We start from the raw sequence: 26771 nt of genomic DNA, 5'->3' as shown, positions 1-26771 counted from the left end.
AATAAATGCCCTGAGGCAACTTTTTCACAGTTTAAACTTTTATATTTATGCAGGAAGGAAAAGAAAGCTGCATTCTCTCAATCCCTTTGCTTTGTTGGTGTTCTTTGCAGATAAATCTATCTGACAGACAAAAGATTATTGCAAGAAGTTGATTAAGTATTATTATTGTTATTGATTAGATAAATTTGAGTTAGGAAACATGCAAGGAAAAGGGTATTTCAGTTATCTAGGTGTCTCATTTTTGGTGGTGACTACAAATTAAAACTAATAAAATACTTTTTGAATAATTGATATCGACTAAGTTCATTGTGATGATTGGGGGAGGGGGAGCGTGTCATTCACTTGGCCAAAATGCATTGGCAAGCTGAAAGAAGAAGAAATTGCATATCGAATGAAGATATCAATATGGAAGCTAACTTCACAACAAGCAGATATACGTAGTTCCTTTTTTTTCTCTCCGCAGGTGGTCCGGGTTTGATACCCGGTGGAATGCATAGTGTTTCAGTCCCACTTTGCTTCAAAAGTAACATAATTATTCGCTTACTATAAATGGCAATAAAACCAATAAATTTTGTAAGTTGAGTGTAGTAAAAAAACAAAGCTATAAACTAACAAAAACAAATATATATGTAATGCTTCAAATAACATAAATACGACAAAACTGCAATCTGCTGAAGAGAATTAAAAATGAAGTTATAAATAAACTAGCGTGCATGGAAACAAATATACATATATGAACAAACATCAAATCCTGGCATGGTCACAGATGTTTGTGAGTGTCCATTCATCAACTTCATCATATCATCACTCATCCCCATCTTCGCAAATTAGCCAAAATTGGCACAAAAACTAACTAACTCACTCACTCTCTAGCCTCCTTAAACCTGAAGGTTCATGGTTGCAACAACACGGTTGCAACAATACAGGCCTTCCATCTGTCCCTATCCTGAGCAAGATCTACTCTATGTGATCAGAAGTATCCGGACACCCACCTGAAAATAAAGTACAAGTTTGGAAAACCCTCCATCGGGAACACTGACAGTCAATACGGTGTTGGCCCACCCTTAGCCTTGATGACAGCATTCACTCTCGCAGGCATACTTTCAATCAGGTGCCGGAAGGTTTCCTAAGGAATGCTAGCCCATTCCTCGCAGAGTGCCAAAATGAAAAGAGGTATTGATGTGGATCGGTGTGGTCTAGCACGAAGTCTGCATTCCAAAACATCCCAGAGATGTTCTGTGGGATTCAAATCAGGACTCTGCACAGGCCAGTCCATTAGTGGGACGACGTTGTTGTCGTCAAACCACTACCCCACAAGCCCTGCAGTATGCACGGGTGCTCGGTCCTGTTGAAAGAGACAATGGTCATCCCCGAACTGGTCTTCGACGGTAGGCAGCATGAAAGCTGTTAAAATGGCAACGTAAGTTTGTGCTGTGACATTGCCATGTAAAGCAACAAGGGAGCCAAGCCCCCTCCAGGAGAAACATGACCACACTGTAACCCTGCCACCTCCGAATTTCACTGTCGGCACTGTACATGCTTGTAGATGTCGTTCACCAGGCATTCACCACACCCGCATCCTACCATCGGATCACCACATTGTGTACTGTGATTCATCACTCCACACAATGGTTTTCCACTGTTCTATGGTCCAGTTTCGATGCTCCTTGCACCACATGAGGCAGCATTTGGCATCTGTCTGTGTGATGTTTGACTTATGGGCAGTTGCTTGGCCATGGAAACCAAGTTGCCGCACCTTGCGCCAAACAGTAATGATGCTTGGAGTAGATCTTGATGCAGTTCGGAATTCCTGTGTGATGGTGGTGATGGATGATTGACGATAATGCTGTACAACCCTGCACGCTTTTGGGATGTACACATCCCTTCACTATAACATTGGAAACAGTGGACAGAGTGATGTTTGGGAGGGTGGAAATCTCACACACAGACTTCCTACACAAGTGGCACCCAACCAACTGACCACGTTGAAAGCCTGTGAGTTCCTCAGACCATCCCATACTGCTGTCTCACACTGTCTGCAGACTACTGAGTTCGCTGACTATGTGTTCCATGCAGTAGATGGCAGTACTGTGTCGCCCTCTATGATAAACACACGTTTCGCGGTGTGTCTGGATACTTTTGATCACATAAGAGTACATACTTTTTCCATCCCTACCGATTTCCTGTAGGTCCATTTCAACATTATCCATCCATCTTCGTCTTGGCCTTCCTACAGGTCTCTTACCATCTGGTTTTCCAACAACAATCCTGTAAACCCTTCTTTCGTCTCCCATTCGTAGCACATGGCCTGGCCACCTAAGTCTTCTTCATTTAATTATCCTAATAATATCTGGACATTAATACAAATTATGTAATCCTCTCCATTCCCCTGTCTCCTCATCCCATTTAGGTCCAAATATTTCCTAAGGATATTTTCAAATACTCTCAATTTATTTTCCTCTTTCAAAGAAGGTGACAAAGTTTCGCATCCATATAATACTACAGGCAAAATTACTGTTTTGTATATTTTAACTTTTAGTTTCTTGGATATTGAACGAGAGGACAAAAGATTATGAAGAGAAAAGTAACATGCATTTCCTGAATTAAGTCTGCTTTTTATTTCCTCTTTAATATCATTTTCATTTGTTAGTATTACTCCTAATTATTTGAATTTGGAAAGTGGTTGAAACGAGTTATCAATAATTAGATTTTGATTATTACCTAACACTTGGTTTCAGCCTGTAAGCATATATTTAGTTTTCTCTTTGCTAACTTCCAAACCTATCTCCTTAACGCTTTTGAAAAATGTTTTAGCATTATTTTTAATTATATTTATAGCATCCCCTAATAATTCTACATCATTTGCATATGCTAACAACTGAGTCACATCATTTAATTTTAGTACCTTCGTTAGTTTCTTTTACCTTCCTAACAGCATATTCTAACGCAAAATTAAAGAGCAATGAAGATAATGCATCTCCTTATTTTAACCCATCATGAATGGTAAATTTGTCAGACATTAATACCCACACAAATTTTACTTTTTGTTTCACTGGTGCATACTTTTATTATATTAACAAGCTTCTTAAGTATTCCAAACTCTACTAATATATTATATAATTTATCTCTTTTGACTGATTCATATGCTTTGTTTAAAATCAATGAATAGCTGATGGACATTTTGATGATAATCCCACTTTTTCTCAAGTGTCTTGTCTGATGTGAAAAATTGATCTGTAGTTGATCTGTTACGTTTAAATCCACATTGATAACCACCTATAATTTCATCAGCATATAGGGGGTTTGGCGTAGAGCTGACAACTCTGCACTGTAAAAAGATATGTCAAGAATCAGAAATATGAGTGGCACAAAAAAGCAAAGTAAAATAAAGTGAATCAATAATAACAATAACTTAACTCATGCAACTATTAATGCACATTTTTTATTTGTTAATATTTCTTAAAACTAACAACTTACTTCAATAATGTGCAATTTATATTCATTAATACATTGGTGTATTTCATATATCTAAGTTGTAATTCTCATTACCTCCCCGATGGTTGAGTGGTAGCGTCTTCGCCTTGTAAGTAAGGGTCCCAGGTTCGATTCCTGGTGGAAGCACACAGTGGTTTGGTTCCCACTTTAAACTGTAGGCCCATTCCCGATTAGCCTTACTGTGCATAAAGTGGACTAAAAACACCAAATAAATCAATCAAAATTATTTGGATATTGCTAGTAGTGCAAATGTAACTATTTAGTAGTTTTTGACTTTCTGGTGAAGGCATGCCCTCACTGTGGCTCCTGTCGACCTTGTGCCTTCTCGATGGAGGAAATGTAAGTTACTCAACCACCTGTCGATCTTGGGCCTTCTCAGTGGAGGAGACGTAATTCACTCGACCACCTGTTGACCTTGGGCCTTCTCTGCAGAAGAGGCGTAATTCACTCGACCATCTGTTGATCTTGTGCCCTCTCAGTGAAGGGGCCGTAATTCACCTGAACACCTGTCAATCTCGGGGCCCTCTCAGTGAAGAAGCCGTAAGTCACCTGACCACCCGTCCATCTCTGGGCTCTCTCGACAGAGGAGACATAAATCACTTGACCACCTGCCGATCTAAGGCCATCTGGGTGGAGGAGACGTAATTCACTCAATCACCTGTCGATCTTGGGCCCTCTCGGTGAAGGAGCGTAATTCACTTGACCACCTGTCAATCTTGGGGACCTCTCGGTGGATGAGACTTAATTCACTTGACCAATTTTTCGATCTCAAGACCTCTTGGTGGAGGAGACTAAATTCACTTGACCACTTGTTGATCCCAGGCACACTCAGTGGAGAAAATCGTAATTCACTTGACCACCTGTTGATATCGGGCCCATCTCATTGAAGGAGACTTAATTCACTCAACCACCTGTTGATCTTGGGCCCTCTCGATGGAGGAGACATAATTCAATTGACCACCTGTCAATCTCAGAGGCCCTCTCGGTGGAGGAAATGTAATTCACTTGACCACCTGTCGATCCTGGGCCCTCTGGGTGGAGGAGACTTAATTCACTTGACCACCTATCGATGTCGGGTTCTTTCGATGTAGGAGACTTAATTCACTCGACCACCTGTCAAACTCAGGACCCTCTCAGGGGAGGAGACGTAATTCACTCGACCACCTGTCGATTAAGGACCTTCTCTGTGGAAGAGACGTAATTTACTCGACCACCTGTCAATTGTGGGACCCTCTCGATGGAGGAGACGTAATTCACTCTACCACCTGTTGATATCAGACCCTCTCGATGGAGGAGATTTAATTCACTTGACCACCTGTCGATCTCGGGCCCTCTCGGTGGAGGAAATGTAATTCAGTTGAGCGCCTGTCGATCTTGGGGCCTCTCGGTGAAGGAGACGTTATTCACTTGGCCACTTGTCGATCTCAAGCCCCCTCGGTAGTGGAGATGTAATTCACTTGACCACGTGTCGATGGAGAAAATGTAATTCATTTGACCACTTGTCGATCTGGGGCTCCCTCCATGAAGGACATGAAATTCACTCGACCACCTGTCATTCTCGAGGCCCTCTAGGTGGAGGACACTTAATTTACTCGACCACCTGTCAATCTCGGTACCCTCACACTGGAGGTGACGTAATTCACTCGACCACCTGTCGATCTCGGGGCCCTCCTCAGTGAAGGTAACGTAATTCACTTGACCACCTGTTGATAGTGGCCCATCTCGATGGAGGAGACATAATTGACTTGACCGACCACCTGTCGATCTTGGACCCTTTCGGTGGAGGAAACTTAATTCATTTGACCACCTGTCGATCTTGGGGCCCTCTCGATGGAGGAGACTTAATTCACTTGACCACCTGTCAATCTTGGGGACCTCTTGGTGGATGAGACTTAATTCACTTGACCACTTGTCGATCTCAAGACCTCTTGGTGGAGGAGACTAAATTCACTTGACCACTTGTTGATCTCGGGCACACTCAGTGGAGGAAACTTAATTCACTTGACCACCTGTTGATATTGGGCCCATCTCATTGAAGGAGACTTAATTCACTCGACCACCTATTGATATTGGGTCCTTTCGATGGAGGAGCCTTAATTCACTTGATCACCTGTCAAACTCAGGACCCTCTCAGGGGAGGAGATGTAATTCACTTGACCACCTGTCGATCTCAGGACCTTCTCTGTGGAAGAGGCGTAATTTACTCGACCACCTGTCAATAGTTGGACCCTCTCAATGGAGGAGACATAATTCAGATGACCACCTGTTGGTTTCGGGACCCTCTCAGTGAGGAGACGTAATTCAATCAACCATCTGTCGATTTTGGAGCCCTCTGGGTGGAGGAGTTGTAATTCACTGAACCACCTGTCAATCTTGGGCTGCTCTCGGAGGACGATACGTAATTCCCTTGACAACCTATCGATCTCAGCATCCTCTCGGTGGAGGAGAGAGATTTAACTTGACCACCTGTCAATCTCTGGGTCCTCACGGTGGAGGAGACGTAATTCACTTCACCTGTCGATTCAGGCTGTCTCGATGGCGGAGACGTAATTTATTCATCCACCTGCCGATCTTGAGGTCCTCAGTGGAGGAGATGCATTTCACTTGACCACCTGTCGATCTTGGGGCTCTTTCGGTGGAGGAAACTTAATTCACTTGACCACCTGTCGATATCTGACCATCTCTGTGGAGGAGACGTAATTCACTTGACCACCTGTCGATCTTGGGGCCCTCTCAATGGAGGAGACTTAATTCACTTGACCACCTGTCGATCTTGGGGCCCTCTCAGTGGAGGAGACATAATTCACTTGACCACCTGTCGATCTTGGGGCCCTCTCAATGGAGGAGACATAATTCACTCGACCACCTGTCAATCTTGGGACCCTCTCAGTGGAGGAGACGTAATTCACTCGACCACGTGGTGATCTCTGGGTGTTCTCGATGGAGGAGAAATAATCCACTCAACCACCTGTCAATCTTGGGGACCCTCATGGTGGAGGAGACGTAATTCACTTCACCACCTGTCGATCTTGGGGCCCTCTCGATGGAGGAGACTTAATTCACTCTACCACCTGTCAATCTCGGTGTCCTCTCAGTGAAGGAGTTATAATTCACTCGACCACCTGTCGATCTTGGGACCTTCTCAGTGAAGGAGACATAATTCACTTGACAACTTATCCTTCTCGTGTCCACTCGATGGAGGAAGCGTAATTCACCCGACTACCTGTCGATCTCAGGGCCCTCTAAGTGGAGGAGACGTAATTCACTCAACCACCTGTTGATCTTGGGCCCTCTCAGTGAAGGAGACGTAACAATTCAATTGACCACCTGTGAATCTCTGGGACCTCTCTGTGGACGAGACGTAATTTACTTGAGTACCTGTCAATCTCGGGACCCTCTTGTTGGTGGAGACTCAATTCACTCGACCTCTTGTTAATCCCAGGCCCTTGCGGTGGTGGAGACGTAATTCACTCGACCACCTGTCAATCTCGGGGGCCCTCTCAGTGGATGAGACTTAATTCACACGACCAAATGTCGATCTTGGAGCCATTTTGATGGAGGAGACGTATTTCACTTGACTACCTTTTGATCTTGGGGCCCTCTTGGTGGTGGAGACGTATATCACTCGACCACCTGTCAATCTTGGGGCCCTCTCATTGGAGGAGATGTAATTCACTTGGCCACCTCTCGATCTGCGGCTCTCTTGGCAGGGTAGGCATAATTAATTTCACCACTTGGCAATCTCCTGCTCTTTCAAAAAAAATCCATATTCGTAAAATTTACAGTCCATTGGAATTTGTTTCTTTTTCTTTGTGAATGGCGTTTGTGCTGTGTTGTTTAGTGAACTAAAATGATTGACATAATTAAGGATCTATTGACAACACCATTTGTTCGGCTTCTGTATGAGGATAAGCTACAAATCCTGAGGAAAAATCAGTGAATGAAATTACAAATTACATGAAACTCCATTGAAATTTACCCAGAAGGAGAGAAGTTAAAGTTAAGAAGTTTATTATATGTGTTATATTTTATTTTCGCAAGTAGATCTGTATAAATATTTCACAATATGGGCCCTTATTTTTTTTAAATAAGCATGAAATACTTTCCTTTTTTTTTCTCTTAATGATATAATTTACATTTTCATAATTATTTGTGAAGTGTATATTTATAATCACAATGTCACATGACTTCAATATACAAACAAATATATAAATGAACGTAAAAGACTGTCCATTTGAATACTATGATATGATGAAATAGCCCAGGCCTTGAACCCAGCATACGCCACTGGTGTGTTTATTTATAAAATTAATTCTAGTAACCTAACCACACTAACTGAGCTTTTCGTTAGATAAGCCTACATTCTAACTTGGGTGCCTTGATAAAATCTTGAAACACTAAGGGTGCCGTGAAACGAAAAAGTTTGGGAACCACTGCCTTACATAAAGAAATTCACTACAAGAAATATACAGGGTGATTGAAAAGTCCCAGGAGACCCTTTTTTCTTTGAAAAGGATCCAACTTCACCTGGGTACATCAGGTTAAGGGGCCTATGTGTGAGGGTGCATCCGGGACATGTCCGCCATATTGGATCGAGGTCAAATTTTTCAAATGGCAAGGAGGCCATATGGGATATCAAAACACATTAGATTTTTCCAAGATATGCAATGCTGTAATTAGTTTTGTGATAGCTGTAACGGTACAAATGTTACTGTTCATGGTTGATTCGTGGTTTAACCTGGAGAATTATTCTCGGTGCCTGTTCATCTGGCACATCTCTGAGACACGGTACCACTGATATGGCAGTGCCAGTGTTCTTGTTATTTCATGTTAGTAGCACGTACATCGCTGCATATGTTTCCATGGGGTACTGTGATGCCTTTGGTCTATAGGGATGACATCCTGCAATATATGTGAGACATTTTCGTAGTGCATATGAACCTGGGTTCAATCTGATGGATGATAATGCCAGACCACACAGTGTGTGCCTAATGGAGGAGTATCTGCAGCATGAGAAGATCATGTGTCTGGAGTGTCCTGCTCGCTCACTGGACCTCAATCTAATTGAACATGCATGGGATGCTCTAGGCCAGAGGATTGTAGCCCTAACTCCGCCACCATAGACCATTGTCAACCTCCGAAGGGCGCTTGTCCATCAATGGGGTGCGTTACCGCAGGACATGCTGGGCAGCCTGATTCGCAGTATAGGGAGGCGTTGTGCAACCTGTATTGCCATTGGGGTCACCACACCCCATATTGACTAGTGCTGGCACCGTCCACCACGAAATGTATGCCACCGGCAGAGAGAAACCACAGCATGTAAGTGCTGCCCAGTGTCAATTTCCAGTGTGACTGCATATCTTGTATTTGTATTACTGTTTTCACATGTTTCAGTATTCCCAAGGCATGTTTTCGTTCATCCATTATCGCAGTGACCCAGTGTTTTCTAGTGGATCTCGCAGATCCCTTAACTTGTGGACATGAATGTACAATTTAAAATAAAAAGCTGATATTTTACTCTTGAGGTAGAATAGTAATTGAACTTACTTACCAAGAAAAAACTCTCTGTTCCAGAATGAAATCTCAAATAAGCCAATGAGTAAAGCAACCCCCCTCCCCCGAAGCAAAAAGCTTAATTCGGACAGTGCCATTAAGTTGTACAATAAATTGACAACCCTCCTACTTAATATTGTTCTCCTCCTTTTTCCCCCTTACAACCTCTCTCCCATTTTTACACACAATGTTTTCATTTGGAAATTGACAAAAGGAAACTTTACACCTGAAATTGTCAAAAAAGTAAACTTGATTGCCTGATTATCAGTAATATGGATCTGAGAATTTATTACAGAAGCAGGAGATGACCAGGATTCTATAAGATTCACATTTGCGAAACAAAATTTTGCATTATGTTTAAAATTGTCAAAAGACGTGGACATTGCTCTTCTGCTTAAATGTTGTCATTACATTTGTTTGCAACACATCTATATCTATTGTCAAACTCACAGTATTTACTCAGTTATTATTAAGGTACATTTGTACATAAGGTATTATTTGTACAATATTAGAGGATGTACTCATATAAGATCTAACTTTTCAAACAAGTTAACATGAAGTGTCTGTACTCACTTAGTTGTCTTTCTGACATTTCCAAAGTCATCACGAGCATTGTTGCTGTCCTCTGCATGCGAGTGCACAAGACAGGGCTGAATATCACGTCGAAAGTGATGAGTCTTTACAATATTATTCAATATTTCCTCTAGAATTCTCAATACTCCACAGGCTAACTTACGAACTCTGCTAATGCGTTATGATTCCAACACTTTTTTCTGTTTTTACCATTATTGTAACTACTGCTTGTTTGAAAACTATGGTGATAATGGCATAATCATTGTTGCAGTAAAAGCAGCCTTCAATTTATTACACAATAATATGCCACCTCTTTAACTTTAATTGTTGAAGTATAAAGCTCTGATTTTTAGGTAAATATTTTTTCTGCCATTCGAAATAAGTTTGTAACTTACATCTGCTGTCCATTTCATAAATATTATCCCCTGACTTCATGCCATTTTATTGGTTATTTTGGAAGAAATTTATTCACTCGGCAGTCACTGAAAACTGCTTCTAACGATAATGTATAGAGATATCCGTTGATGTTAACTGTTACCAACACATCATAAGAAACATCAGATTAAATATTATGGGTACACTAATTTGGACATTATTTTAAAATTAACCAATAGACCTACATAAAAACAAATTACATGAAGATTTAGCTTTTTTAATTCCACGTTAACCTATGGTAACCAATTTTTTTCAACTATGCCTTTGATTTTTTATCATCGTTAGAACAATAAAAGGTGCCGTTTTTTTTTCCTAACGAGCGCTCCATTTGAAAAGAACTTGTGATCCGGTCACGATGAAATTTAAATACAGTGTAGGCAGAAAGATTTTAAATACAATTCTTAAGTTTGAGGTATTTTAAATTGCCCAAAAATCATGCCTGTCCCAAAAACAGATCAGCATGAGTTTCTATTCATATTTATGCACCTTAACCTCTTTGGGGGAGGGAAAGAGGAATGTTTCCACTCCTTGTTCATTTCTTGGGTCTCCGAATCTTACAGGTAGACCCAGCATTATAACCCATAGTTATGAGACATGCAAGGAAATTCTTTTCATAGGGCTCCAACAGAATCAACATCTGCTGCGAAAGTTCACGTCGACTTTGCTGCTGAAATGGGGTCATCAAACATCTTGATACTTTAGACAAGTGCAGGTGCTCCTGCATTTTCCTACACACCCCCATAACTAAAACTTCATTCATATCATTTGAATAACTATTTCTGTCTTCGTGGTCAAGAGCCTCCACTTTCTTCACCGTAAAAATCATCCGTGCTTCACGGTCTCCAGGATTGAAGCTCACCTGTGAGGAACATGTGTCTGGTTTGAAAGTTTCTTCTCCATCTCAAGCAGTGTCAAGTGATGGACTGTCATCACCATAAACAGCCACTATTTCACCAGGCATTTGGCAGTTGCTGTCGCCCTTGAAATGGGGGGACTTGATAACACTATGGCCTTCAAATCTGTGCATCATGCAGGTTGCTGACATGTACTTGCTCCAGAAAGGAAACAAGTTGACATAAGTAGCTGTAATTTACAACATCATGCACATAAGGATCATTGATTATGTTGATCCAATTACATACGAATAGCTCAATAACTTCATGATAGTAATTAAAACTTTATGATCCCCCCATGTTTCATGACAAAATAAGAATGTTGTATTCAATAACAGGCTATTTATAAGATCTATTGCATCAGTAAAATTATTGGTAATTTTGCAAATATACTAATGCACAGTATAAACACTGATGCCATTGGAGTACCCATTATAGACCAGCAAGTTTATTCTTGTACAGCTCCCTTCAATAAATGATTTTTTTTACAGGCTGTTGTTGCCAAATGTATGTTTTGTGCAAACATGGCGACTGACCGAGAGGTTGCATGAGTCCTTTTTGTTAATATTATTAAGCCTAATTGGCTTAAAGTAGATATTGCAATAATAATATTTTTTGAAGGGCAAGCTGATAATATCAACGAGATTTTCCAATCCTTAGACGACAAAGTTATTTTCCACTTGTCATCTGGAATCCCTCTGTGTCAGTTGGCCTCCCCTTCGCTGTGAATGTGGCAAACAATAGTTCAAATTTTCCTGGTAAGGGAAACAGTATGCTCTGGCTGGCAGAGAACAAAGTACATGTGTTGTCGCCTTGTAATCAAGAGGTCCCACAGGGTGATTCCGGGAATTATGCGTGAATTCTGCTTGAATTTTTCTCCGTAGGTGTGAAAAATTGCAACTTTAATTAATCCAAATCTCACTGAATTTATATACATATTTATAAATGCTCTGAGGCAAGTTTTTAACAGTTTACCTTTTTTTATCGAGGAAGAAAAAGAAAGCTACATGGAAAATAAAATAGAATTCTCTCAAGCTGTTTACTTTGTTAGTGTCCTTTGCAGAAAAACTATCTGCCAGATGTAAGATTATAGCAAGATAAGATATCTTGAAGTTGATTAGGTAAATTTGAGTTTCAAATCCTTATACATTTAATTATTTATTATTTTCGTAGATTAGTATATCCCGTAACATTTGAGACTTTTGTTTGTAGATGTATTTAGTCTGGGTATGTAAATTGGCAAATGTAAACTCCGCACCTTAAATTAAATATTTTAAATGTATATACTGTTTAATTGAAGTGAATTGAAATTTTTGGATACATTGAAATCACACAGATCCTTTATATTGTAATATATTTGTGTCTTATGTGTGTGGGTGGTGAGAGGTGGTAATTTATAAGGTTGAAATACAGAAAACATCTGCTAGTACCCTTTTTTGGAAAGTGCACCTTGAAAATTGGGAATTATATTTAATTGTGGTCCAAGAGTGGCCACCCTGTCCCAGGTTCGATACCTGGTGGGTGCACATAGTGGGTCAGATCCTACTTTAAACTGTAGGTCCAGTTCAAATTAGCCTTTCTGTGTATATAGTGGACAAATCAATCAAACAGAGCACATGGCTAGCTAGTGCTCCTCTTAGTGGGTGAAAACACTTACATGATGGCTACCAGGTCTTCCAATAGCTGACATACCACCGAATGCTGGTACCAGGGTAAATAGGTATAATCTGTTCCATTCCTAATAAATATATTCAGTGAAATTAATTTGGAAATAGCAGGCTGAAGTTAACGTGCTTTTCTCCTTTCTTTGAATGACAGATATTGTGTTCTGCCGAACATGGTATGGAGTAAACGTTCCCGCATTCTACAATCCGGTTACTTCGCTCTTGCTTCCAGTAGAGAAGAAAACTGAATGGAACGGCATGAAGACTCTGGGCCAGTTGAAGAGGGAGAGGAACATTAGGAATCAAGTCTCGGAGGATAACCTTTATAAGGCAAGCACGAAGAAAATTATGCAGCATTTTTGTGGAGTGGAGCGTTGACATTCAACATTTTATATATAAATTAATAGGGTTGAGCTGATACCAATACCAGTGAAGATAGATACTCATGACAATTTCCCCTGATACTTGGAAATTGTAATAGTTCAGACTATGTATACATTTTAAGATATAACTATATCATAGCAATCTACCAAAATTTTTCTTTAAAATAGTCAAAACTTCACACCAGATAATCATGTAATCACAAAATCAATTTCCCCCAGGTCCGAATTCCAGCCCGAGCATGAGGTTTTTTTTTGTTGTGAGTATCCCTTCATCAGTTTCATCATATCATCACTTATCCTCATCGTTGCAATTAGCCAAAACTGGCACAAAAGTGAAGCTAAATAACAAATATAAACAATGAACATATCAATATCAAATCCATTTCTCCCAACAATTTTATTGCAGAGATATTTAGACTGAATATTCTTTCGTATTACTAAAAATTAAAAATACAAAATTATTTATTACTTACGTAAAATGAGGATCTATTTTGTACACTGACAAACTTTCAGGAACCACTGTTCCCTATATTTCAGCTATCCGCAAATTGCCATAGTCTCGTCAATTCATACACTCGTCAGGAAAAGGAATTGGCACATTATGGTAAAGGTAAAATATGTGGAAAATGCTAAAACCTTTCCTGAACCCATGTTCACTGCTATTTGTTAAAATAATCACTATAAAACCTTCCACTAAAAAAACTGTGCAAGTTAAAACTTATATAAAAGAAAAGATGCCCTCTTATCACACTATTCCCATGCAGTCTTACGTAAGTAATAAATAATATTGTATTTTTAATTTTTAGGAATACGAAAGAATATATATAAAAGTGAGTAAGTCGCACAAACCTGAAGTATGAATTTAGACTGAAAGTGTCATGTTTCATTTTTGCAGACTCCAGAAGTGTCAGCCAGTATTGGTGGCTGATATTTTCTGTTACTGACACATCAGTGTGAGTTCAGCCATATAAATGAACCAAGCTACTCACATAGGATAGTGCCAGTTGAAGAAATTATTTGAACATTATGCAAAGATCAAAATGTGATTAGCTCTGAAAGATTCTGCAGTGCCCTACAAGATATTGCATACAAATGAAGTTAAAGTATACTTGAAATAACTTGTCTGTGAATGATTCTGTAGGTAAAGTTAAGGCACATTTAGGGGATGTCTTGGTAGGGCCCCACAGGTCATTTTGGAGGTCATGTGATCAGCACCATGCTCCAGATGATTCTGTATCATATGTATTTGACTCGCTGTCATATCTAGGGCTTTAGAAAAGCACCTTATTTTCCATACTGGTACAGTCATATTCGACCTACCTTGCAAGAGATAAAATGAAAATGTCACAAACACATGTACAAGTTCAAACTTGAGATATTGCCCTTCTCCCAGGGTCAATATTAGGAAAGGAATTAGCAAGTTCTAGTAGTTTTGCTAAGCTGCTAATCACAGACTATAGGAAGCTGCCCCAAATTCTTCTGCAGTATGGGCTGAATAGGCTACAGCCCCCCCCCCCCTGAAATTTTTAGAAAAAAAATCAAATAAAGGTAAGTAATGAAGTCAGAAATAAAAACTTAAAATTATCCCCGATAAACATTTTGTTTTTCTTGTATGTACGCATTGCTTGCATTATAGAATTATTTTCCTGTAGTTTACGGTTATTACAAGCATAAGAAAACAGTTTTTCTTTGTGACGTTTCAGGAGAACACACGCTCCTTTCATCAGACATTTATTTTCATTTTGACTAAAGATACAGTTATAACAATGGTTAGTAATTTTTAAACAAAAAGAATCTGTTATATAATGGATGTTGTCAATGTTACATTGTTGTAATATAGCAACTTAACTGTGAAAAAAACAGTCTGTTTTATTTTTATTTAAATTATGAATCCAAAATATCATCAGGCAATTCAAATTCATCATTGTTTTCACAAAGTCTCTTGATGTTTTCTGTTACATTAAATTTTAAAGATGGTGGCTTACTCCATCATTGCAACTTTCACACATCCTGCATACAAACTATCCAAATATTTAGTTGAAAGACTTGCTATAATTAAACAGCAAACACCATTCAGTGTTAAAAATGCATTTGAAGTGAAACAGAAACTAAAAAATATTGTTTGGAATAATGAGTATCGTATTGCAAGTTTTGATGTTGAAAATTTATATCCTAGTGTCCCAATAGAAGGTGCCACAGATGCATTACACAGATGGCTTATTGAGATGAAGGTTAACCCAGTAGAATCATGGGAAATGGTTCGATGGTTTACTGTATATGCAAATTACAATTACTTTCTATTTGATGGCAAAATATATCAGCAAAGTAATGGTCTATCAATGGGAAACCCAGTATCTGGAATCATCTCCAGCAATTTCCTTCATTACATAAAATCTCCAATTGTTAATGCGATAGGTGCGGATATCAAACTCTACATCAGATATGTAGATGATGTGCTAATTATCACTAAAAATGAGAACACCATCATGGACGTATTTAAATTATTAAATGAATCACATCGTCGCATAAAATTCACTTGCGAACCCATGAATAACAATGTAATTTCTTTCCTTGATCTGCAAATTAAGACAACTGACTCAACAATTCAAACATCAGTCCATAGGAAAAAATTAGCGGGGGAAAAATATATCCATGCCAAATCAGAACATTCGCGTATAACAATGGATAACATATTTTTAAATTTTTTCCTGAGAGCACAAAGACTATGTTCTAATGATGAGGATATCAAAAATGAAGAAGAAAGGCTCTTTAATATAGCAAAAGAAAATGGTTTTCACACTAACAGAATAAACCAAATCAAAAAACAAGTTGCAAGAAAACTAAAGGAAAAGAGAAATACAGACAAAGATGAAAAATCTGTTGAAAAGAAATTTGTGTGCATTCCATTCCACAAGGGATTCTCACATAAAATTGCAAAAATTTTTAGAAGTTTTAATTTCAAAATTGTTTTTAAATCACCAAGAAGTTTGGAATGTACATTTAATGAATTCAAAATGAGAAACTCTCTACCAGATGTGGAAACCACAGGAATATATAATATAAGTTGTTCATGTTCAAAAGATTATGTGGGACAAACAGCAAGGAAAATGGCAATAAGATGGCACGAACACGATTTGGACATTATAAATCTAAACCCAAGAACAGGTTTGTCAACTCATATCATCGAAGAGAAGCATTTGATTAAAAAGAGAAGGGTTTTAAAAAGATTAACGGGAAACACAGAGTTGAATGTCTGGGAAGCTTCGTTCATTGCAGAAGAACACTGGAATAAATTAAATAATGAAAATGGTAACATAGATCCAGTATGGAGTTTTCTTTTTCACAAATGGAGTAAGCCACCATCTTTAAAATTTAATGTAACAGAAAACATCAAGAGACTTTGTGAAAACAATGATGAATTTGAATTGCCTGATGATATTTTGGATTCATAATTTAAATAAAAATAAAACAGACTGTTTTTTTCACAGTTAAGTTGCTATATTACAACAATGTAACATTGACAACATCCATTATATAACAGATTATTTTTGTTTAAAAATTACTAACCATTGTTATAACTGTATCTTTAGTCAAAATGAAAATAAATGTCTGATGAAAGGAGCGTGTGTTCTCCTGAAACGTCACAAAGAAAAACTGTTTTCTTATGCTTGTAATAACCGTAAACTACAGGAAAATAAACATTTTGTGTTTGAATAACTTTTAAAATGAAGGTTTAAATGGTAATTGGAGCTCATATCTCATGAAAATAAAACACCAACAACGGGGTATCACTAGAATTGATTTACGCCGATGTATTCTATGATCCAAGAAAAAAATAATCTCTCTCTGTTCAGTAAAAGTTAGATTCATGACACTGAACCCGCATTTGCATTCAGCTGTAGATATTGGTACAATTTTAATTGAATTCACGTAATCCTTGAGTGAGGTGGATATTTGTTTTGGATTTTCTTTGTAGATGTGAAAATATTTAACTAGTGATGCACATATGTTTTCACTTACATTAAAGTTCACCTGACATGTCTCCATAAAACACACGTTCATCTACAAACCATGTGTGTGTGTGTGTCCTGCTACGTGATGAATCAATCGTTTTCAATGTTTGCTTTGCTCTAAGAACTCAAGCATTTTTGTTTTGCATATACAATGATACTTTCAGTACTTGTATATAGAGTCTTAAAATATTGCAGATTCCATCATAAATAACTACTTTGACAAATGTCTTGCCAATCCTTGAAACACAAATGAATATCGGAGTTTTAAACTTGTATATTTTATATGCTATACACATTACAAATATGAACCATACATGAAATGAGAGAGCAACTCACCAAGTTTTGGATTGTACACATGCGCAGAATTTGTTTCCAAACTCCTCCGCTTGGCGGAGCCATTCGTAAAGATGGCGACTCCCGAGCGTAAGTCTTTTTGTGTGTTGGAACTCGTGAGGTCTAATTCAGTTGTTACAGTTCAACAGGCGTATCGGCGAAGATTTGGAAGTGACAACAACATTGGTAGGTGGTATAACCAGTTTAAGATGACAGGATGCTTGTGTAAAGGTAAAAGTTCCAGACAGCCGAGTGTATCAGACGAGAAGGTGAAAAGCGTCAGAACGGCTTTCACTCACAGTCCTAGAAAATCTGTGCGGCGGGCGAGTCAGGAACTAGCAATGCCAACAATGACAGTGTGGAAAGGGTTAAGGAAAATACTCCAAATGAGAGCGTATCGTCTGCAGCTGTTACAGACCCTAAAGCCTGCAAATCATTTGGCTCGTAGGAACTTCTGCACACAAATCCTTAATCAAGAAAATAACGATTTTCTTAGTCGTGTGATTTTCAGCGATGAATCCATTTCATGTAAGTGGAAAAGTGAACACACAATGTTCCGATAACTTGCCTGCTGTTCGAATGCTGCTGTTTTTTTTAACTGCGTATGAGAGAATTAGCATCCCAGTGTTTGTTGCTGGTCTGTCCTCTTCTTCCCAGCCTGACCTTGGTGTGTTGTAAATTCTCGGCAACGACCAAGCCGACTGAAGCAGGGGATATGAATATTCCAATATTCCTCGCTGTAGAGATCAGGCCGTTGCTCCGGCTTTGCAACAACTACCTGTGCATCACTCATATCACTGTGAAATCTCGCAGGTTGCCTCCTTTTTAACGGATCATAATGCTTTTTTGAAGCAATTAAGGGTAAAATTATTTGTTTATGTTAAATATATTTAATAGAAAAACAATGAAAAGAAATACTAACAAAGTATGAAAATTTATTTTAAAATATCCGGCGTTGTGCAACATTGCAACAATATCAGTAACTGCCCCTGGTCAATGTTGTCTTTAAAATTATTATTACAAGGAGCAATCCTTTCACCCTGTTTAACATTTGTTGTTTGGTCTGTGTTACCTGTGGAAGGTAAGTCAAATACGTATATCTAGTACATTGCTAGGATTTTCACCACTTCTTGCTGATACAGATGTCAAATGTAATTTAAGATTATTCAGATATGTTAATGAATGCTTGTATATAAATCTTACATTGCAATCAGTTATGCCAAATCAGTCTGTTAAAAATATTCAGATTCATTAATAAGAAAATCAGCTTATTAAAACAACTGGTATTGAACTTTTAAGAGTGAGGTATATTTACCATAGGGCACATAAACTATCTGAGCAATGCTCACTGAGTGAGAATTTCATGGATTTTGATTGGATAAATCATTTTCTTAATGGCTTTATTGTACTTCGCTCATTGATTAACCAGTGGTGATACACATACTTTTTTTTTTACACTAGTACTTTCATTAGAACACAGTTCATAACAATACTGCAGTTTGCTCAGAAATCCCATGGAAAATTCTTTCTGCTCAGTGACATCATGGCACTTACTTCCACTGCAGATAGTTGGAATCAGAGCTCTAATTCTTGTCTGAGCAAAGAGAGCAATGGTCACTGAGAGAATGCTTACCTGGATATCAAGTAGTTGAAGGATCACTTTTTCATCCTGAGATATCAGATACTTGACATGCCCTTCTACCAGTACAGCACGTGGGTCAATATCATTGAGGAATACATTGAAAAAATAGGAGAATCTTTAGGGGCATTCCAACATCACATGTGTGACATTTTACACACAAAATTTAAGGTTGTGGGCATGAGATTGGATTAAATGAAATATTTTAATGAACTGATTTCATAGAATTGTGTAGCACTTTGTGGTGTCTACTAACATTTTTTTAAAAAATAACTTCAGTATAATGGCTTAGGCTGAATGCATGAAGAAAAGTACTTTTGGTGTGTAATGCTTTAAAAATGTAGGAAATTTTGATTTCATTTGTCTGTGAACCACATAGGTTGCAGATGCTAGTATCTTTTATTGGTGAAATATGCAAATTATGTGCATTCAAAAACATCTGAATCTTATTGCAATTATAAACAATAATAATTTCCATAATAATTCATTTTGTTATTTACATGGAGTATTATTTACACTTTTCGTGGAATGCCCCTTTATCGCCTTTTGCCACCATATTTAACATTTCTTCAACTACTGAAAGAGTGACAGTCCCTGTAATTTCCGGGACACTTGAACACAATGAAAGTGTACCTCATGTGACACACATTCTGGAAGCAAGTACACACCAATGTTGGTGATCAAATTCATCAATACTGAGATATTTGAAATTGAAATATTTTAATTTTAATCCTGGGATTCTACTGTATAACATTGTTAGAACAACAAAGAATTGACCACGTCGGAACTGTTTTACCAAACTATGTAATGAACAACATGTTTTTCTTCCAACTCCATTGGGTTTGATGATCCAAATGAAAAGTTTGTGAAATGTTACCTGTTTTAAAGTAACCAGTGCAGTGTTTGTAACTACATAGTATGGTTAGGTTTCACGTTTATCACAATATTTCAAAAGTAAAAAGTTGATTCCAAGTAGTCCTTTGTTTTCTCAGTCATGTAATGGAATAGATATTCCAGCATTGTTTGGTTCTCACTGGACTGTGTTTTTCTGCTGCAGCTAGTACCAATCAATTGGTTTTGGCTTTGCTTCAAAACTAGTTTGCAGTCAATCTGAAGCTATTTTCATTTGAGCCTACCATATTATATGAACTTACACTACATGTTAAAATTTGCATTGATTTTGTACATTAATTTATGTTCATATTATGTTTATAGCCTGTACAACGGAAAGCGAAGGTGTTTGCGCCATTGGTGATCCCGAAGACTTTGCAGAAGCAATTGCCATATAAGGATAGACCAAAACTTCCTCCGTCACAGCAGAAAAAGAGCTTGGAGAGTCAGAGGATTGCTGTTGTCAGAGAACCTCATGAACAGAAGGTAAGTGATGAACTGTTTTAATATATAGAATAATTTGTAAGTTATGCAATGCTTTCATAAAAAAATAAAAAAAACTATAAGTGTAAGAGGTTCATTATAAATTTCATTACTCTGACCTGGAAAAGTCAGAGAAGTCAATTTACTTAGGAGTGAAAGAATGAAGGTCATGGGCGAGTCAGGGGATTGTGTATAAACATAAAAAATCTAGAAAGTCAGATTATTATTTTTTTGGGGGGGATATAGTTCATATAAAAATGTTCCCTCAATTTTTGTCACAATTTTCAACAATCTTGAATAAACTTGGATTGCTTAAATAATGGTCAAAATTGACGACAACACTTATTTGCTAGTAGAATATTAAATCATTATGGAGTTGTCTGTTAAGTTATCTGGAAGGAAAAATCAGGGAATTTGGGTTTGTAACGTGAGTGGGAGCCCTGTACAAAACCCGTACAATGAGAACTGATAGTCTGAGAGAGCCAAGTTAAGACCACATGTAGGATGAGTAATAACATCCCATTTCAGTTTTCTTACTGCTTCCGACTTTATTGTAATGAAGGAAATCAGGCAAAATGATGAAATGTAATGAAACAGAATTGTAAATAGGAATTGTACCTTTCCTGGTGACGTGATTCGAACAAGTGTTCAAGCCAGGTTAAGTAGATGTTGGCTTCCAACATTTCAAGCATATACATTGCTCTCATCCTCAGGAAATGTAGAACTGGATACCAGTGTAGGGTTAAATATATGACTATGATGGGGCGGAGTTTGGACTCTGCCTTCCTATTCACTCGCTCTGAATCCTGGTGTTCTTATTGGCTGGAGCTTTGGTTTTAAGGAGGAGTGGGTTTCAGACGTGACTTGAGCTGGAGTCCCATGTCCCTGTTGAGATTTGTGCTTTCCCGTGAAAAGGCTATGGTTTGTTTTACTCGTCGGTCCAAGTAACCGGCACATTTGGCTATTATTTTGATGTCAGCAAATAACATCCTGTGTCGCTCTGTGCAAGTCCTGACTTTTCAGGTTGGAATAATCTGATGTTCATTACGTTGCTGTTGAATGTTGCATCCTGTTGGTGTCCCACACTCACATGGCATACGATATACTCCTGGAATCCGAAGCTCCAGGTTATCCTTGACTGAGCAGAGAAGAGCCTTTGGTTTTGAGTGGTGGTCTGTGGATGGTCTTTACTCCGTGTCTTGCGAGAATTCTACTTAATTTCCCAGAGGTGTGCTCAATAAAAGGTAAAACTGTTGTAGTGGGGCATTCTTCTCCTGTGTTGCTGCTGGCAGGGGGGCTGTGTGGTGAAGGGACCACATCCCCATGTTCAGCTGGTCCGAGTGGTGATGAATCGGCGCTTGTAAGGGTCACACTGTTGTCCAAGGTTGGTCTCCACTCAGATGTCACTGCCTTGGTGATTGCGCTGTTGATGTAACTGATGTGGCATTCATTCTGTTGTAGTGTGGTTCTAAGATGGTTGAATTCTGAATGTAGTTTTTCTGTGTCCGAAATGGTTACTGCTCTGTGAGCTAGTGTGTTGAGAACCGCAAGACGTTAAGCCTTGTGGTGTAAACTAAGGACATTAAAGTAGAGGTTGATGTGAGTAGATTTTCTATATACAGTATGTCCGAGGGTTCCATCTAGTTTGGGGCAGATTAGGATGTCCAGCAAAGGAAGGCAGCCAGCCATCTTTTTCTATCTTCATAGTAAGCTTGATGTTTGAATGGAGATTGTTAAGGAATTCCAGGAAACTATGTAATGCCAGCCATCCATGTGACCAAACGACGAATGTTTCATCCACATATCTGTAGAAACAGGATGGTGGATGCAGTGCATCCTTCAGGGCTTCATGTTCAAAATGCTGCATGTAGAAATTCGCGATGGCCAGTGAAAGTGGTGAACCCATGGTCAGTCACTCCATAGGTTTGTTCATAATATTTCCTGTTCTTAGGGAAATATCTTGAAGTGAGCATGTGGCAAAAGAGGTTTACTATGGCCAGCAGAAAGTGACTCCCCAGAAGTTCCAATGTGTCTTTTTACCGGCACTCTTGTGAACAAAGATACCACCTGGACCAGCCGAACATGGGGATGTGGACCCTTCACTGCACAGCCTCCCTGCTAGCAGCAACGCAGGAGAAGAATGTCCCACTACAACAGTTTTACCTTTTATTGGGCACACCTGTGGGAAATTAAGTAGAATTCTCGCAAGACCACCCACAGACCACCACTTAAGAGCAAGGCTCTTCTTGACTCAAAGTATGAAGTGTGTGGTTTTGAAATCAAATTTAGGGTTTGATTCACCATTGTAACACCGAAATGTCATTTTTTATACTCCTTTTGATCTTGAAATGTGCCCAGTTTTTGTACTGAACTCTTGATATTTAATTCACCATAAATGTGTGGCTCTAACGATGCCTTCCATAAGTGTGACAGAAGATAGTCACCATGGAGGGCGATTGAAGCAGTGTAACTGTTGTTCCCTCTGCCAATAAAGCCTGGTACGAATTATAGCATTGTTGCCACCACTTTTATCCAGCCCTTGTACATATATTCTGATTATGATTGGATGGAGTAACAGAGTGCAAGCCAAACAGTTCCAATGATGAACTGGATCACATCCTAATATGACATCACATCTTTCCATCCACTGTTTCCTGTGTTCCTGGAAACTAAATTCTCCTTCCTTTTTTAACACTCCATTGTAGGCAGGTGCAAAAAAAAAAAAAAAAAAAAAAATATGAAATCATAATTTTGTTCAGAAATTGCAGTGTATATTTCCAGTTTTGTGCACTGTATTATAATGGGTGCCTCCAGGAACGCTCAACGTTGGAGCAAAGCAAGATAGCAATTGCTTCTTGAGCCATCAAGGATTTCACGTGCTAGTGGCACATGTAACACAGCTTTGAGGGTATAATTTGCAAAGAGATGGCTTTCGTTTAAAGCCAGAAACCTTGACACAATTGTAAATATGGGACATAACATTTTTAATAGTTATTGATATAAATTAACTTCCATAGTCCTCCAATCATGTTTGAGGTGCATGTATCACAAGATGATCATCCATTGTTTTGAGTTGTTGCTCCCTGCTACTTAACTCTGCATCCAGGAAATGCCATAAAACACACCCACCCGAGAAACCTTGTTTTGCTCTCACATTTAGGGTTCCTGGAGGCACCCAATGTAAACGAACACTGCTTTCTACATAATTGCAAGTCTTTGTAGCCTTTGAAATATATTTCATCCAAACACATGAGTATGTGACTTCCAACTGCCATATTACAGTTATGATTAATAATCATGTTTTGAAATTATTCTAGGTGGCAGCTCTGATGAAAATGATTAAAGTCACATATAAGAAGAAAGAAGAGAAGCTAAAGGAAGCAATGGCTAAACGCTTTGAAGAGCACCAGAAACTAGTAGAAAAGAATGAGCTGAAGCAGTTGAAGAGGCAAAAAGAATTGAGGAAACACATCTGTCGGACATTAAGCAAAATGGAGCAAAGAAAAGCCAAGCTTAAGATATGAGCAATTTTATGTGCAGTGCTTTTTGTACAGTAAAGTTCATTGTTTGAAAATATTTTGTTTTTTCCTTTTTTTTCCCAAGAGGCAAAAATAATTTTCAGATTGATAAGGAAATACTTAATCTGTATTGAAGTGAAATAAACTCCTTTACCTGTACAGAAGCAAGCTGATGGTGAGTAAATGGTAAGTGACTTCAAAATTCTTTGATGATAATGAAACATATTATTTTTGCTCTTGTTATTGTTTTAATGTAATGAACAGATGTGGCAGTTTCAGTCTTCGGCTAACCTCTGTAGCACGTGAAACAGATATCCTACCTTTTATTTTTTTTAAATTTAACCAGTTTCACAAATTCAAGTTTAAAAATATGCACCTCTTTCTAAAGAAATTGTTAATTTGTATTCCCAGAATATGTAGGTGTCTGACTTTATCCAGTTCTTTACATTTAAAGAAATAGTTTTTTTAGTGCATTTTTTGTACTTGATGTGACGTAATTAATGCTCGTATCAGTGTCAGCTGATGTAGTTACCAGTTTATCAGTAAATTTACTGATAATTTTGCCAATCTAGTGCTCCTGCTTAACTGGATGGGTAGGGTTCTTGCATTTGGTGCAAGAGGTCCTTTGACCAATCCCGATGGGAACTTCAAAATTTTAGTTTTGACCCAGCATCATGAGGACAATTGGGGAGCTACTTGCAATCAATAGTGGCAGACCCCGGTTTGGAAGCCAGAAAACAGTGGTGATGAAACTCAATGTCCTGACGACACATCACCCAATGAAAAAGCTGCTTGAATAACCATGCCCCCCCCCCCCCCCCCCCAAAGGCTGTTGCACCATATCGATAGAGAGCTTGTAACTTAGTCTGAAATTCTACCAATTTGTTAGTATTTTTATGAATTTGACAGTATAATCCCATGGTTTTGGAAAGTAAATGTCTACAAAACAAAGCTCATTGCAGTCATCTTGGTATGTACATAATTAAAAAGGTGACGGAACCATTAAGGGTCTTCATATAACATATGTAGTTTATTATCAGATTTTATTATCATATTGGTAGAATATTAGCAAATTTTATGTCCATATTGGCAAAAATTTCATCTTGGCTCTGAAAAATATTTACATGAAATTATTAGGATCTTAAAAATAGTTCTCATGAAAAAATAAAAAATCGTATAACTCTCATCCAATCACATAAAATCTACTTTTACCACACAATGTTAGTGCAATGTAAATAAAAAATACACATTTTGCTTACCCCTTGGGATACCTGTAATGCTCTAAAAAAATTTCAAATAGTATCAGACATTCAATTTGAACCAAGTATAAGCTTGACCCACTGTTGAACACATATGAACAGGTATCCCTGGGTTTTGTCATAAAAGTAAAGTTAGCTGCTGTGCATAGGGAAGCACGGTTCCACACATTGTCATTTTGTTCCATAGTAGTCCAATATCATCTTTACACCCTCATTCTGATTCAGGCATTGGGTGAGCTCCAGAGCGGCTTTTTCAGGGATGTCAATAGGAATTGCCCGATATTTCTCAGGTACCAGCAGCGCTACGATGCCAGGGGTCTTGGGTTCCAATCCTGGCAGGGACATGGATGTTTGCGAGTGTCCATTCATCATTTTCATCATATCATCACTCATCTCCATCTTCGCAAATTAGCCAAAAGTGGCACAAAAGCAAAGTAAAATAAAGCAAATCAATAATAATACTCAGGTACCAGCTGTACGAGTTCAAAGTATTATTTGTTCAGTGCTAGTTATTATGAACAGTGGAACCTGGATTTTACATTTTTCAGGGGACCGAGGTGAAAAAACTTAAAGGGACCATCAAGATTGAATGTGCATTGTGGAATAATGTGAAATCTGGGAATGTAATATTGGGGCGCACTGTAATAGGAATGAACCAATATGGAATTTCGTGCAATCGACTGGCTGAAAACTGCAGTTTTGTGGGTTTTGCCATGGGAAAGGAATTGCTTGATTACAAATTTATTAAAAACACATGAATTTTTAGTTCATAAGAAAATGAAAGAATTGTGGAAGAAATCACAAAATATTTATAGAAATATTCAGAAAGTCTACCGTTACCGGCCAACAGATAGTGTCTGCTTATTAATCTGTCCCATCCCCAAGGCAAGTATAAATATGTACAGCGTGTCCTGCTTATACGTATAATAAGAGAAATATTCATAACTTCTAAACAAACTGTCAGAATGATGTGATTGTTGTTTCATTTTAAAGAATAACTCAGATTTTTTTTAGCAACACATTCAGTGGTAGTTGCGCATGCGCAGTATCCAGAATGTCTAAAAAACTGATATTATCAGTTTCTCAGTAGCCATTCGTCATGTGGTCGCCACAAGAAAAAGTGTTTTGTGTTTTAACGTTGTCTGAAGTGAAGTCTGTGACACTTGATCAGAGATGATTTCGTGCACGTTATGGTTTGGGTGCTAAAGAAGTAGTTCCATCGTACATTTCAATAAAGAAATGGGAAAAACAGTTACGCAAAACTGGTTCATTTCTCAAATCTCGTTAGAGACTTACTGGACGAGCATTTCAATGGAACATTGATAGGAAGAGGTTCGAATTTTATTGAATGGACCCCACTGTCACCAGACCTCACTGTGTGTGATTTTTTGTTGTGGGGGTGTGTTAAGGACAAAGTTTACTGTACACCGGTTAGAGATTTGCAAGACATGCGTGAAAGAATTGTGGTTGCAGTAAGCAACATTACCCTGCACATGCTTCAAAACGTGTGGCTTGAGACTGAACCGGTTTGACATTTGCCGTGCCACTAACTGTTCACATGTGGAAGTGCACTAGTTTTCTTGATTTGCAAAAAAAATTTCTGAGTTGTTACATGTTTGTACAAAGTTTGGACAAAAAA

General features: G+C 38.3%; 1 protein-coding gene across 1 annotated transcript in view; it reads left to right on the top strand.

Annotated features, from left to right (window-relative positions):
- The window catches only part of LOC145978942 (ribosome biogenesis protein BMS1 homolog), an 82490-nt gene extending 58554 nt beyond the window's left edge, over positions 1-23936 (top strand). Inside the window, exons 18-20 of the mRNA XM_083111951.1 lie at positions 12768-12943; positions 20197-20358; positions 23673-23936. Of these exons, the coding sequence (XP_082968077.1) occupies positions 12768-12943; positions 20197-20358; positions 23673-23879 (545 nt within the window). The 3' untranslated portion in view covers positions 23880-23936. The remainder of the gene's footprint in view (positions 1-12767; positions 12944-20196; positions 20359-23672) is intronic.
- Positions 23937-26771: the final 2835 nt, after the last annotated feature.

This window comes from Lepisma saccharinum, chromosome 1 (genome assembly GCF_977018435.1).
Source record: "Lepisma saccharinum chromosome 1, izLepSacc3.1, whole genome shotgun sequence".
NCBI lineage: Eukaryota > Metazoa > Arthropoda > Insecta > Zygentoma > Lepismatidae > Lepisma > Lepisma saccharinum.
This window is presented reverse-complemented; position numbering and strand designations above follow the sequence as displayed.